This window comes from Nomascus leucogenys, chromosome 23 (assembly GCF_006542625.1).
Source record: "Nomascus leucogenys isolate Asia chromosome 23, Asia_NLE_v1, whole genome shotgun sequence".
Taxonomy (NCBI): Eukaryota; Metazoa; Chordata; class Mammalia; order Primates; family Hylobatidae; genus Nomascus; species Nomascus leucogenys.
In genome coordinates this window covers 30,794,688-30,807,711 of record NC_044403.1, presented here as the reverse complement: position 1 = coordinate 30,807,711, position 13,024 = coordinate 30,794,688, and the positions used below count along the sequence as shown (strand labels likewise).

Sequence of the window (13,024 nt, the reverse complement as noted above, 5' to 3'; positions counted from 1 at the left end):
TATGGGATACAGCAAAAGCAGTACTAAGACGGAAGTTTAAAAGCAGTACTAAGATGGAAGCTTTAAGTGTCTACATCAAGAAAGTAGAAAATCTTTAAATAATCTAACAATACATCTTGAAGAACTAGAAAAACAAAAGCAAAGCAAACCAAAAGTTAGTAGAAGAAAAGAAATAATAAGGATCAAACAGAAATAAGTGAAATTGAAATGATTAAAAAAACAAAGATCAGTGAAATGAAAAGTTGGTTTTTAAAAAAGATAAACAAAATTGACAAACCTTTAGCCCCACTAAGAAAAAAAGAGAGAAGACTCAAATATATAAAATCATAGATGAAAAAAGAGACATTACAACTGATACCACAGAAATTCAAAGGATCATTAGAGGTTACTATGAGCAAGTATATGCCAATAAATTGGAAAACCTAGAAGAAATGAATAAATTCCTAGACACATACAACCTACTAAGATTGAACCATGAAGAAATCCAAAACCTGAACAGATCAATAACAAGTAATGCTATTGAAGTCATTATAAAAAGTCTCTCAGCAAAGAAAAGGCTGGGACCTGATGGCTTCAGAATTGCTGATAATTTTACCAAAAATTTAAAAAAGAACTGAAACTGATACCAATCCTACTCAAACTATTATGAAAAATAGAGGAGGAGGAAATACTTCCTAACTCAGTACACAAGGCCAGCATTATCCTGATACTGAAACCCAACAAAGACATATCAAAACAAAAACCAACCAAACAAAAAACCTGCAGGCCAATATCCCTGAAGAGCATTGATGCAAAAATCCTCAATAAAAACACCAGCAAACTGAATATAGCAATACATTAAAAAGATCATTCATCATGACTAAGAGGGATTTATTCCATGCAAAGATGGTTCAACAAATGCAAATCAGTCAATATAATACATCTTACCAACAGAAAGAAGGAAAAAAACTGTGTGATCATTTCAATTTATGCAGAATAAGCATTTGATAAAATTCAAGATCTCTTAATGGTAAAAACCCTAAAAAAACTGGGTATACAAGGAACATACCTCAACATAACAAAAAATCATATGCAACAGACCCACAGCTAGTATCATATTAGATGGGGAAAGACTGAAAGCCTTTCCTCTAAGATTTGGAACAAGACAAGGATGTCCACTTTCACCACCATTATTCATTATTCAACATAGTACTAAAAGTCCTACCCAGAGCAATCAGACAAAAGAAAAAAATTAAGGGACTCCAAATTAGAAAGGAATAAGTCAAATTATCCTTGTTTGCAGATAATATGATCTTATATTTGGAAAAACCTAAAGACTCCACCAAAAAACTATTAGAACTGATAAACAAACTCAATAAAGTTGCAGGAGACAAAGTCAATATACAAAAATCAGTAGCATTTCTATATGCCAACAGCAAACAATCTGAAAAAGAAATCAAGAAAGTAATCCCATTTACAATAGCCACAAATAAAATAAAAGACCTGGAAATTAATTTCACCAAAAAAGTGAAAGGTCTCTATAAGGAAAATTATAAAATACTGATGCAAGAAATTGAAGATGACACAAAAAATGGAAAGATATTCCATGTTCATGGATTGGAAGAATTAATATAGTTAAAATGTCCATACTACCCAAAGCAATCCACACATTCAATGCAATCCCTATCAAAATACCAACGACATTGTTCATAGATATAGAAGAAACAATTCAAAAATGTATATGGACACAAAAAAGACCCAGAAGAGCCAAAAGTATCCTGAGCAAAAAGAGCAAAACTGGAGGAATAACATTACCTGACTTCAAATTATGCTACAGAGCTATAGTAACCAAAACAGCATGGCACTGGCATAAAAACAGACACATAGATCAATGGAACAGAATAGAGAATGCAGAAATGAATCCATACATCTACAGTGAACTCACTTTCTACAAAGGTGCCAAGTACACACATTGGGGAGAGGATAGTCTCTTCAATAAATGGTGCTGGGAAAATTAAATATTCATATGCAGAAGAATGAAACTAGACTCCTATCGCTCACCATACACCAAAATCAAATCAAAATGGATTACACACTTAAATATAAGACCTCAAACTATGAAACTACTAAAAGAAAACACTGGGGAAACTCTCCAGGACATTGAACTGGGCAAGGATTTCCTGAGTAATACCCCACAAGCAGATGCAACCAAAGCAAACACTGATAAATGGGATCGCATCAAGTTAAAAAGCTCCTGCACAGCAAAAGAAACAATCAACAAAGTAAACAGACAAAGCACAGAATGGGAGAAAATATTTGCAAACTCCTGTCCATCTGAGAAGGGATTAATAACCAAAATACATAAGAAGCTCAAACAACTCTATGGGGAAAAAAAATAAAATAATCTGATTTTTAAATGGGAAAAAATCTGAATGTACATGTCTCAAAAGAAGAAAGACAAATGGCAAACAGGTATATATAAAGATGCTCAACATAATTGATTATCAGAGAAATACAAATCAAAACTACAATGAGATATCATCTCACCCCAATTAAAATGGCTTATATCCAAAAAACAGGCAATTACAAATGCTGGCAAGGACTTGGAGAAACTCATACACTCATATGCTGTTGATAAGAATGTAAATTAGTACAACCACTATGGAGAACAGTTTTGAGGTTCCTCAAAAAACTAGAAATAGAGCTACCATATCATCCAGCCATCCCACAGCTAGGTATCTACCTAAAAGAAAGAAAATCAGAATATTGAAGAGATATCTGCACTCCCATGTTTATTGCAGCACTATTTACAATAGCCAAGATTTGTAAACAATCTAAATGTCCATCAACATTAGATGAATGGATAAAGAAAATGTGGTACATGTATACAATGGAGTGCTATTCAGCCATAAAGAGAATGAGATTCTGTCATTCGACAACATGAATGGAACCAGAGGCCACTATGTTAAGTGAAATAAGTCAGGTACATAAAGAAACTTCACGTCTCACTTATTTGTGGGGGCTAAAAATTAAAACAACTGAACCCATAGAGATAAAATTAGAATAATAGCTACCAAACGCTGGGAAGGGTAGTGATGGGGTTGGGGAGAAGTGGGATGGTTAATGGGTACAAAAAATAGAAAGAATGGATAAGATCTAGTATTTGATAGCAAAACACGGTAATTATAGTTAGTAATAATTTAATTTTACATTTTAAAATAACTAAAAGAGTATAATTGGATTGTTTGTAACACAAAGGATAAATGCTTGAGGCAATGGATATCCCATTTGCCCTGATATGATTATTACACATTGTATGCCTATATCAAAATATCTCATATACCCCATAAATTATACACATACTATATACCCACAAAAATTAAAAATTAAAAAAAAAAAGAATTATTAGTTTGTGGTTTTAGGCACGCAATGTATAAAGAAGGAATTTTGTGACATCAACAACCAAAAGGGGTAGATACAGAGCTGTAAAGGAGCCGAGTTTTTGTATGTTATTGAAGTTAAGCTGTTATAAATCCAAATTAGAATGTTATAATTTTAAGATGTGAAATGTAATCCCTCTGGTAACCAGAAATAAAATAACTATAGAATACATATAGAAGGAAATGAGAAAGAAATTTAAATGTTTCCCTATAAAAAATCAACTAAACATAAAAGAAGACAGTAATGCAGAAAATGAGGGACAAAAAAGCTTAAGGCTTATAGAAAACAAATAGCAAAATAACAGAAATAAGTCCCTCAACAGTAATTACTTTAAATATAAATGGATTAAACTTTCCAATCAAAACACAGAGATTGGCAGAATGGATAAAAACATAAAACTAGCAAGCAAAACTCAGGGGCATATTAAAAGGATTACACACCATAACCAAATAGGACTTATTCTTGGAATGCAAGGATGGTTCGACATATGAAAATTGATCAAGGTAATATACACATTAACATAATGAACATAAAAAATTCCATGGCCATCTCAATGGATGCATAAAAAGCATTTCACAAAATTCAACATCCTTTGACGACAAAAACATTAAAAAAAACTAGCAATAGAATGAAACTGATATAAAAATCATACATGGAAAATCACATCCCAAATATCATACTCAATGGTGAAAGACTAGAAACTTTTTCTCTATCATCAAAAACAAGACCAGGATGTCCACTTTTGCCGCTTCTACTCAACATAGTATTGGAGATTTTAGCTAGAGCAATTAGGCATAAAAAAGAAGTAAATCGCATTCAAACTGGAAAGAAAGAAGTAAAATTATGTCTGTTCACAGACGATCTCATATGTAGAATGCTCTAAAGATTCCACAAAAAACTGTTAATTCTAATAAATAAATTCAGCAAAGTATCGGGACAAACTCAACACACAAAAATCAGTTGCATTTCTATACATTAACAGTGAACAATCTGAGAAATTATTTTTAAAAATCCTATTTATAACATCAAAAAGAATAAAATACTTAGGAATTAACCAATGAGGTGAAAGATGTGTACAGTGAAAACTATGAAACACTGCTGAAAGAAATTAAATAATGGAAACACATTCCATATTCATGGACTGAAATACTTAATATTGTTAAGATGTCAGTACTGCCCAAGGTGGTCTACTGATTCAATGCAATCCCTATCAAAATCTCAAAGAGCAAGAGAAACTCATTCTAAAGTTTATATGGAACTCAAGAAACCCCAAACAGCCCAAACAATCTGGGGGGAAAGAAAAACTGATGGAGGCACACTTCCTGATTTTTAAGTTACTGAAAAGCTACAGTAATCAAAACAGCATGGTACTGGCATAAAGAAGGGTATATAAACCAATGAAATAGGATAAAAATCCCAGAAACAAACCCTCACATGTATGATTAAATGATTTTTGACAAGAGTACCAAGACCATTCAATGGAAGAAAGGCAGTCTTTTCAACAAATGCTGCTGGGGCAACTGTATATCCATATGCAAAAAAGTGAAGTTGAACTCTTACCAAATACCATATACCAAAATAACTAAAAACAGAAATGTAAGACCTAAAACTATAAAACTCCTGTTAGAAAACATAGGGGAAACACTTTATGACATTAGAGTTGGCAGTCATTTCTTGGATATGACACCAAAGGCATAGGCAACAAAAGACAAAATAATCAAATTGGATTTCAGAAAAAATTTAAAAGTTTGTTCATCAAAACACAATACGAACAGAGTAAAAAGGCACCCCACAGAATGTGAGAAATTATTTTCAAATCACATATCTGATAAGGGATGAATATTCAGAATATATAGATAACTCCTAAAACTTGACAACAATAAAAATAGTGCAATTCAAAATAGTGAGAAATGGCCTCTCTCTACTGACTGATGCGTTCACATCTGGACTGTGTTGTTTACATATAAGTTGGTGTCTCTGGAAGCCCCGATGTGGCAGGAATATTTACAGGAATTCCACCCTGGAGTAGACAGGAGGGGCATGTGAGCTGCAGCATGGAAGAAGGATAAACCTATTCACTGAAGCTCCAGAGAACTGAAAGAGCCACAATAGCTGGCTGTGAATTCTGGCAGAGGAACACAATGCCAACTATGGGAACTGCAGGAGCTCTGAGGTCCCTTTGCACTCCAAGAGAGAGACTGACTTTCCAGCCTGTGGACACAGTGGAGTCCTCTCGGGCCTTTCTGGTTTCCTGTTTCAGAAAAGTGGGATAACTTTCAGACTTCCTGGACTGTGTGCTAAACTATAAAAATGGGTTGGGGTGAAATGGAGAGCTGACTTATTTTAAATGGGAATCAAAAAGAGGTAGAACTCTTGGAAACTTTGTGCTCTGTGTTTTCTATTTTTATTGATGGACTCTATTAGTTGGCCACTAGCCACAGAGTGTGATATGTGCCATTTTCCAGATTGCTGTTGAACACTCTTGACGAGTGCACCTCATTTTTCCAACTGGGACATAAAGTCCTTAAGGTAAAGAATTGTTTTATCCTTCTTTATATCTCCCAAAGTACTTTTCATGGGACAGGAGCTTCATGTGGGCATTCATTGACTGGTTTCATGGTGTTTGATGGTTTCATTCATTCATTCGTTCACTCATCCATTCCACAGCCCTTTAATATGTGCATATCACGCAGTGAGAAGGGCTAAAGTGTAGGCTTGGAGATGCTTTGGGATAGGAGGACCAGCCCCATTCACTGGGCACCTGAGTGCCTGGGTCCTTCTTCAATGCCCCTATTGTCTTATTTCCAGAGAAGAATCCCAGAAGGTCAGGGAGATGCAGCTCCATGTCCTTACCTGGATAGATCCTGAAGAATCCAGTTGCACTGCCAAAATATTGCCAGGTCAATGTTGGGTCTCTCTGGAAGTTCTCCACAAAGACAGCATTCAAGGCTTCAGACATGTAGACTCCATTTAAAATATCTGGGTCTGAAGGGTGAGATTAGAGATTATGATCCTGTAGAACTTCTCAGGAAAGCGGTGATGATGCCTGGTGGACGGCCTGGTGGACGGCCTGGTGGGCGAGCCTGGTGGGCGAACCTGGTGGGCGTGCCTGGTGGGTGTGTCTGGTGGGTGTGCATGTTGGGTGTGCCTGGTGGGTGTGTCTGGTGGGCGTGCCTAGTGGGTGTGTCTGGTGGGCATGTCTGGTGAGTGTGCCTGAGCTGAGCGTGCCGGCTACCTTTGTTGTACACATTGGTGGGCAGCTGCACGCTGCTGATGGAGGTGTTCACGGGCAGGTTGCTGAAGTGCCCATTGGACTCCAGGAGGAACTCGGCGCCCAGCTCCACGAAGTTGCCCTTCTCGTCCCTCTCGTTGATCAGGACCGAGTTGTAATAGTCGAACTGGGGTGGACGGGTGAGGCCCACGGAGATGGCCCGAGCACAGGGACAGGCGGAGAGAGAGGAAGAGAAACGGTGCAGGTGAGAGGACACGAGGGCCGGGGCCGGGCGGCCATCAGTGTCTACACAAGCACCAGCGGCGGCGCGCTGGGCAATGATCAGGGTGATTCGGGACAAAAATATCCAGGAGGCCAGCGCGGAGAGGCATGAGGCCGACGTTTGATGACAGTCGTCCTGACCGCTGCCTCAGTCCCCAACTTGGTGCAGCGTGTGTTGACACGGCCGAGGCGGAGTGGAGACGGGCAGCCGCGGAGTCAAGGACAGGTAGAGACAAAGAGCCCCATCAGCCCCCTCCACTTCTCGCAGGCCAGGAAGGTCCCAGAGCCCCAGAACGGTGCCTGTGCAATCTTGGGGCCTGCAGCCTTGGCCTCAGACAGGGCCCAGGTTCCGAGTCCCCCAGGTTCTGAGTCCCGCAGCTGCCCTCGGCCTCTCCAACGCGGTGTTGGAGGGTGTGCTAGGATTGCCTCCAGCGGATCCCCGGCCCCATTTCCTCCACACGACCGGGTTCACACCTGAACACCCCCCAGGACTGCCTCACGGACATCCCCACACCAACTCCCACGCCAGGTTCCTGCACCCCACACCCGGCTCCTCCTCACGACACTGCGGCCCACGCTGGCCTTCCACGCACACTCCCAGCTGCGTCCCTGCCCTGCTCAAGCCCTCCGCACCCGCCTTTTCCTGCTGAGAAAGGCTCAGGCTCCCACGCTGACACCCAAGGCTCCCCCCACCCCCTCACCTAACTGTCCAAGGCCACTGTCTTCCTCACCACCCTCTGGACACACAGGGCCCAGGTCCCACTGTTTCCTCAACCAACCTGGTGTTTATTTATATTTATTTATTTATTTGAGACGGAGTATCGCTCTGTCACCCAGGCTGGAGTGCAGTGGTGCAATCTCAGCTCACTGCAAGCTCCGCCTCCCGGGTTCACACCACTCTCCTGCCTCAGCCTCCCGAGTAGCTGAGACTACAGGCGCCCGCCACCAGGCCCGGCTAAATTTTTTGTATTTTTTTAGTAGAGACGGTGTTTCACCGTGTTAGCCAGGATGGTCTCGATCTCCTGACCTCGTGATCCACCCGCCTCAGCCTCCCAAAGTGCTGGGATTTACAGGCGTGAGCCACCGTGCCCGGGCGTGTTTTCTTATTTCTGTGTTTTCTTTCTGCTGTGACCAAAGGCCCCTTTTCCAGGCCCTGCCTGCCTAAATCCCCCATGATCCCTGGGCGCAGTCCCAGGCCGCCCTGTCTGCAGGAGTTTTGGGGCAGCCCTCCCCTTCTCCAGCCTGCATTCCCTGGAGGCTCCACCCACCCATCTGTAGTGACTGGTGATGTGCTTTATACCGGAGTTATTTGCACTGTGAGCTTCTTGAGCTCAGGAACAAGTTCCGATCCAGAGGCTAGCACATTGCTGTGCCTGCGAGGGGTGAGCAGTAAATGTCTACGGAATCAGTGGATCGACACCCTACCCCGCCACCCCCATATCTGGTGCTCAGGTGATCCTGGCCCTCTGGCACCAGTGCCAGGAGTGGGACTCACCACCAGGGATTCATTGAATTCGTGGTTCAGGTCGGCCTCCTCGGCAGCCTCCACCAGATTCTGAGGGATGGGAACACAGAGGTAGGGAGAATGGGTAAAAGGAGCCCAGTGGGTTTTCAGCAAGTGAAACAGTTGCCGGGTGACCCGCAATCCCACTCCTGGGTGTATGCCCAGAAGGACTGAAAACAGGGACGCAAACAAGAACTTAGGCACGAATATTCACAGCCACGCCATGCACAACAGCCAGAAAGCACATACATATGGCTAAGTGAAGGCAGCCCATCGGAAGAGGCCATGCACCTGTGATCCCAACAACATGGCATTCTGGAAAAGGCAAGACTGGGGAGATAGAGAAGATAAGTGGTTGCCAGTGGTTGGGGATTTTCAGGGCAGTGAAATTCTTTTGTCTGATACTGTAATAGTGGATGCAAGTCATTGCACATGTTTCCAAACCCACAGAATGTACGAGAGCGAACCCTAATGTACGCTATGGACTTTGGGATAATGGAAATTCATTGATTATACCCAATCTACCATGGATGCGGGATGTTGATAGTGGGGAAGGCTGTGGCAACAGGGGATGTATGGAAACTGTACTTTCTTCTACATTTTCCTGTCTACCTAAAATGGCTCTAAAAAACAAAGTCTACGAAAATATGCATGCGTGCGTGCGTGTGTGTGTATTCAAAGCCAAAAGGTGGAAACAACTCAAATATCTGTCATTTGATGAACCAATAAACAAAATGTGGGCTATGCACACAATGGAATATTATGCAGCCCTAAAAAGGAATGAAGTGCTGATGCATGGAACAACACAGATGAACCCTGTAGACATTATGCTAAGTGAAATAAGTCAGGTACAAAATGGTCATGTATTGTATGATTCCATTTATGTGAAATACCCACAACAGGCAAATCCATAGACAGAAAGCAGAATAGTGGTTGCAGAGCTAAGAGGAGGGGGATAGGGGAGTGATTGCTTACTTAGTACCCGGATTCTGTTTGGGGCGATGAAAAAGTTCTGGAACTAGATGATGGAGATGGTTGTACAACATTGTGGATGTACTTAGTGCCACTAAATTATACACTTTAAAATGGTCAACTTTATGTTACCTGTATTTTACCACAATACAATTTTTTTTTTTTTTTTTTTTTTTTTTTTTTTTTTTTTTTTTTTGAGATGGAGTCTCACTCTGTCACCCAGGCTGGAGTGCGGTGGTGCAATCTTGGCTCACTGCAACCCCCACCTCCCAGGTTCAAGCAATTCTCCTGCCTCAGCCTCCCGAGTAGCTGGGACTACAGGCACCCACCACCATGCCCAGCTAATTTTTATATTTTTAGTAGAGATGGGGTTTCACCATGTTGGCCAGGATGGTCTTGATCTCTTGACCTCGTGATCTGCCGGCCTTGGCCTCCCAAAGTGCTGGGATTATAGGCGTGAGCCACCGCACCTGGCACAATTTTTTGTTCTTTTTTTCTAAAGAGCAGGCCAGCATCGCAGAGTGTCAGGGGAAGTCAGAGTGGGGGAAGTTCTTTGGGAGTCAGAGGACCCAAGATCCTATTCTGGCTTTGTCAGAGCCAAGCCACTAAGCCTTTCTGGTCCTCTGCTTACACAACTGTAAATTGGGTAGGTTAATTCCTGCCTCCCCACTCTCAGCCTACAGATCCTAGGATAAGGAAATCCCACAGGGGAAAGTTCATTTCAGGGAGGCTTTGCAGGAAACTTCCCATGCGCACCCTCATAGAAGGTCTGAGGCCCCCATATACCACCCTCAGGAGGGGCAGGGACCGGTGCTCAGAGAAAGTCTGCAGAGTGGCACTTCTTTGCTCTCTGAGGCTGTGGAAGGGCACAGGGAGCCTGGAGCCCCAGCCTCTGGGGGTGTCCCAGGACTGCTTACTGCCCTAGTGACACAAGGACCGACACCTGAAGTCAGGCGAGTCTCATATCTCACTGTCTGTGTTTGATCCAAGGAGGCTGTTTACACAATGCTCACTGATTGAAAGAGGCAGGTGTCACTGCGGGTGCCAGGCTGTGTGTGAGGCTAGTGCCTTCCTGCTGTGGTGTGTAATTCAGGGACCCGGGATAGGCTCTTGAGTCCCCAGGCATCTTCTCATTGGTTCCTGATGCTAAGATCCCTTGCCCCTACACCTGCAGAAATGCGCATTATAACAAGTGGGAAAGAAGGCCCCAGCAACCCTGACCCTGGCCTCCTCCCGGAGTGGGGGTTGTGATGGGGGTTGGGGGAAAGACAGTGCACTGGAGAGGCCGCAGCTCGCCTGCCCTATCTGCCGCTTCCCCTGCTGCTTGGCCCTGGCCTCAGCCTCCGAACCCAGCCAACCCCCCGCCAATCTCCTCTCTCCTTATTCTCCTGGCTGGTCTTACGAGTCCTTTCAGGGAAAGCACTGGTCTTGGATGGTCCGATTCTTGGCTGGACGGAGTGGGGGACTGTGTCTCTCCAACCACACTGTATCTACTGGTTTATACCATCCAGGTCCCCACAGGCCTCAGTGCAGACACTTCATCCCAGAGAAGGGGATAGCTTCTGTTTCTCCTGGGCCCCACCAGGCTTGGTGGATGTCCAGTAACAGAGTCACCTGGGCACAAGGCCCATCCCTGTAAGCACCTCTGCTGCCCGGGTGGCCCTCAGAGCACTTGGAAGCCATGAAGGTGGGTCCTGATGGCGCAATGAGGGTAAGGGAGGAATGAGGAGATGAGAAGGAGGAGAGGGGAGCGGGGAGCTTGGCTTTGCTGGCTCCAGCTAGCTCGACTCCCACCCTCCTTCTGCTCGTCTGTCCATCCATTCCCAAAGGAATTCCTAGGTGCTCACCCCGTGCAGTGCTCTGTAGAGTTCCTCACACTGCTGCAGGCTGACCCGGCAGCGCTGGGCATGGCCGCCTCGGGGCAGAGCTCTGATCCCAGCCCCTCCCCTCTCCTCTTGCTTCCTGTCATTTCCTCTTTTACAGGGATTCTTGGAGTAAGGGTTCTTTTGGCTAACGGAGGTACAAGGCGGAATCTTGTAAGATAGGAGAGGGTCACAAGGGTGGGAGGATGCAGGGCCATGACATCGGGAGGGTCACTCTGCCACCTGTGTCCCGGGGCTGGGGAGAAATGCCCTGCATATCGTAGCCCTGGAGTACCTGGACGGCCTCGACTTTCCTCCGCAGCATGTTCTCCATGTCCTCTGAGAACTTCCTCACCAGCTCCAAGCCATCCACCTCCTCGATCTTCAGACTGGACTCCACATCCTTGTACTTCTGTTCGAGGAAAGTGGAAGAGATGGGTGCACGTGGTTTTGTACCAGGATAGTTGCACCTGTGTATGCATGGCCTCCAACCTCTCAACAGGTGCATTCCGGCACACAGAGCCCGGTTTACTCAACTAGGGTGAGGCCCAGCCCTCTCCTCCTTGGACAACCTCCCCAGTGATAGTATAGCTGCCTCTCTTCAAATGCCCTCTCTGTTCCAGGTGCTCTAGATGCATTGCAGTTATAGCCTTAACAGGGGAGTAGACCGAGGCTCAGAGAAGTCAGTGAACTCCACCAAGGTCAACAGCCAGGTGAGCAGGTGACCCCTGATGGGGCCAGGTCTCTCAGGCATACCCACCCATGTCTTTTGTGCAGAGCCTTGCTGCTTCCCAGTGCTTGTGAAACCACCCCTGGCATCAGTTCACCTTTCCTCAATGCCCCAGAAAAGGCATCTTGCTATGAAAGTGCCCCTGTGCACATGGATGTGAACCTCAATTCCCACTGTCCCGACAGAGCTCAGCAGCTCCAGGCACTGAGGACGGCTGCCTGACAACTGCCAGTGAGCCCAGGAAAGCCTGGAACGGGGTTTGGGTTTTCTCTCTGGGCCCAAGGGAGACCAGCTCTCACTGACTGTGTGTATTGTGAATGTCTATTCACCCAGCTCTGCAATTTATTGGCCGTGTGACCACAGACAAGCCACTCAATCTGTTTCCTCATCTGTAAGATGTGACATTTACATAGCTTTAGTGAATGCTCTAGAATGCATAGATTTTATAGAATGCTTTTACCCCAAACGGCCACATCTATGTTCCTCTCCCCGGGTTGTGGTGCTGTGCGGCATAGGAGCGTGCTGTGAGGGGCAGGCGGGGTCTTAGCTGTCATTGCTACAGTGGCCTGTGGGGGCCCAGGGAGCAGCCCACCCTGGCTCCTCTTACTTCCACCAGGGACAGGCCTGGGGGCTGTGGGCAGGGAAGTTGAGCAGGGACATGTGGTCACGTGCAGGCATAAAAGCCTGGGATTTAGGATCTTTGTGATATGGAAAAGGTGCCTCACGAATTGGTGGTGGGAATGAAATCATGACTATGAGCTTAGTGAGTGGTAATAATAGAGAAGGGTGAGCTGCCATTGGAACTGCTCTGGGGAGTTACAAATATTAGAGAACAGTGAAGTTGTTTATAACCTGGTAAGAAGACCAGCCAGCCATTAATCCGCACAGAAAGCAATGCATGTTAAGGGGGCGGATGCTGGACATGGCTGGGGGGCTGACAGCTGGAGGCATGGGAGCTCTCCCTGCACAGAGGCCACAGCCCTTCCACCTTCTACGGCCCGAGCAGCTCCTAGGGCCCTGCACATGCCCTCCAAGCCTCCACC

General features: G+C 44.7%; 1 protein-coding gene across 1 annotated transcript in view; it reads right to left on the bottom strand.

Moving 5' to 3' along the window:
- Positions 1-13,024, bottom strand: part of CACNA2D4 (calcium voltage-gated channel auxiliary subunit alpha2delta 4) — a 131,325-nt gene that overhangs the window by 114,106 nt on the left and 4,195 nt on the right. Inside the window, exons 3-6 of the mRNA XM_030804400.1 lie at positions 11,547-11,663; positions 8,409-8,468; positions 6,656-6,818; positions 6,274-6,405 (exon numbers count right to left, since the gene is read on the bottom strand). Coding sequence (XP_030660260.1) covers positions 6,274-6,405; positions 6,656-6,818; positions 8,409-8,468; positions 11,547-11,663 — 472 coding nt within the window. The remainder of the gene's footprint in view (positions 1-6,273; positions 6,406-6,655; positions 6,819-8,408; positions 8,469-11,546; positions 11,664-13,024) is intronic.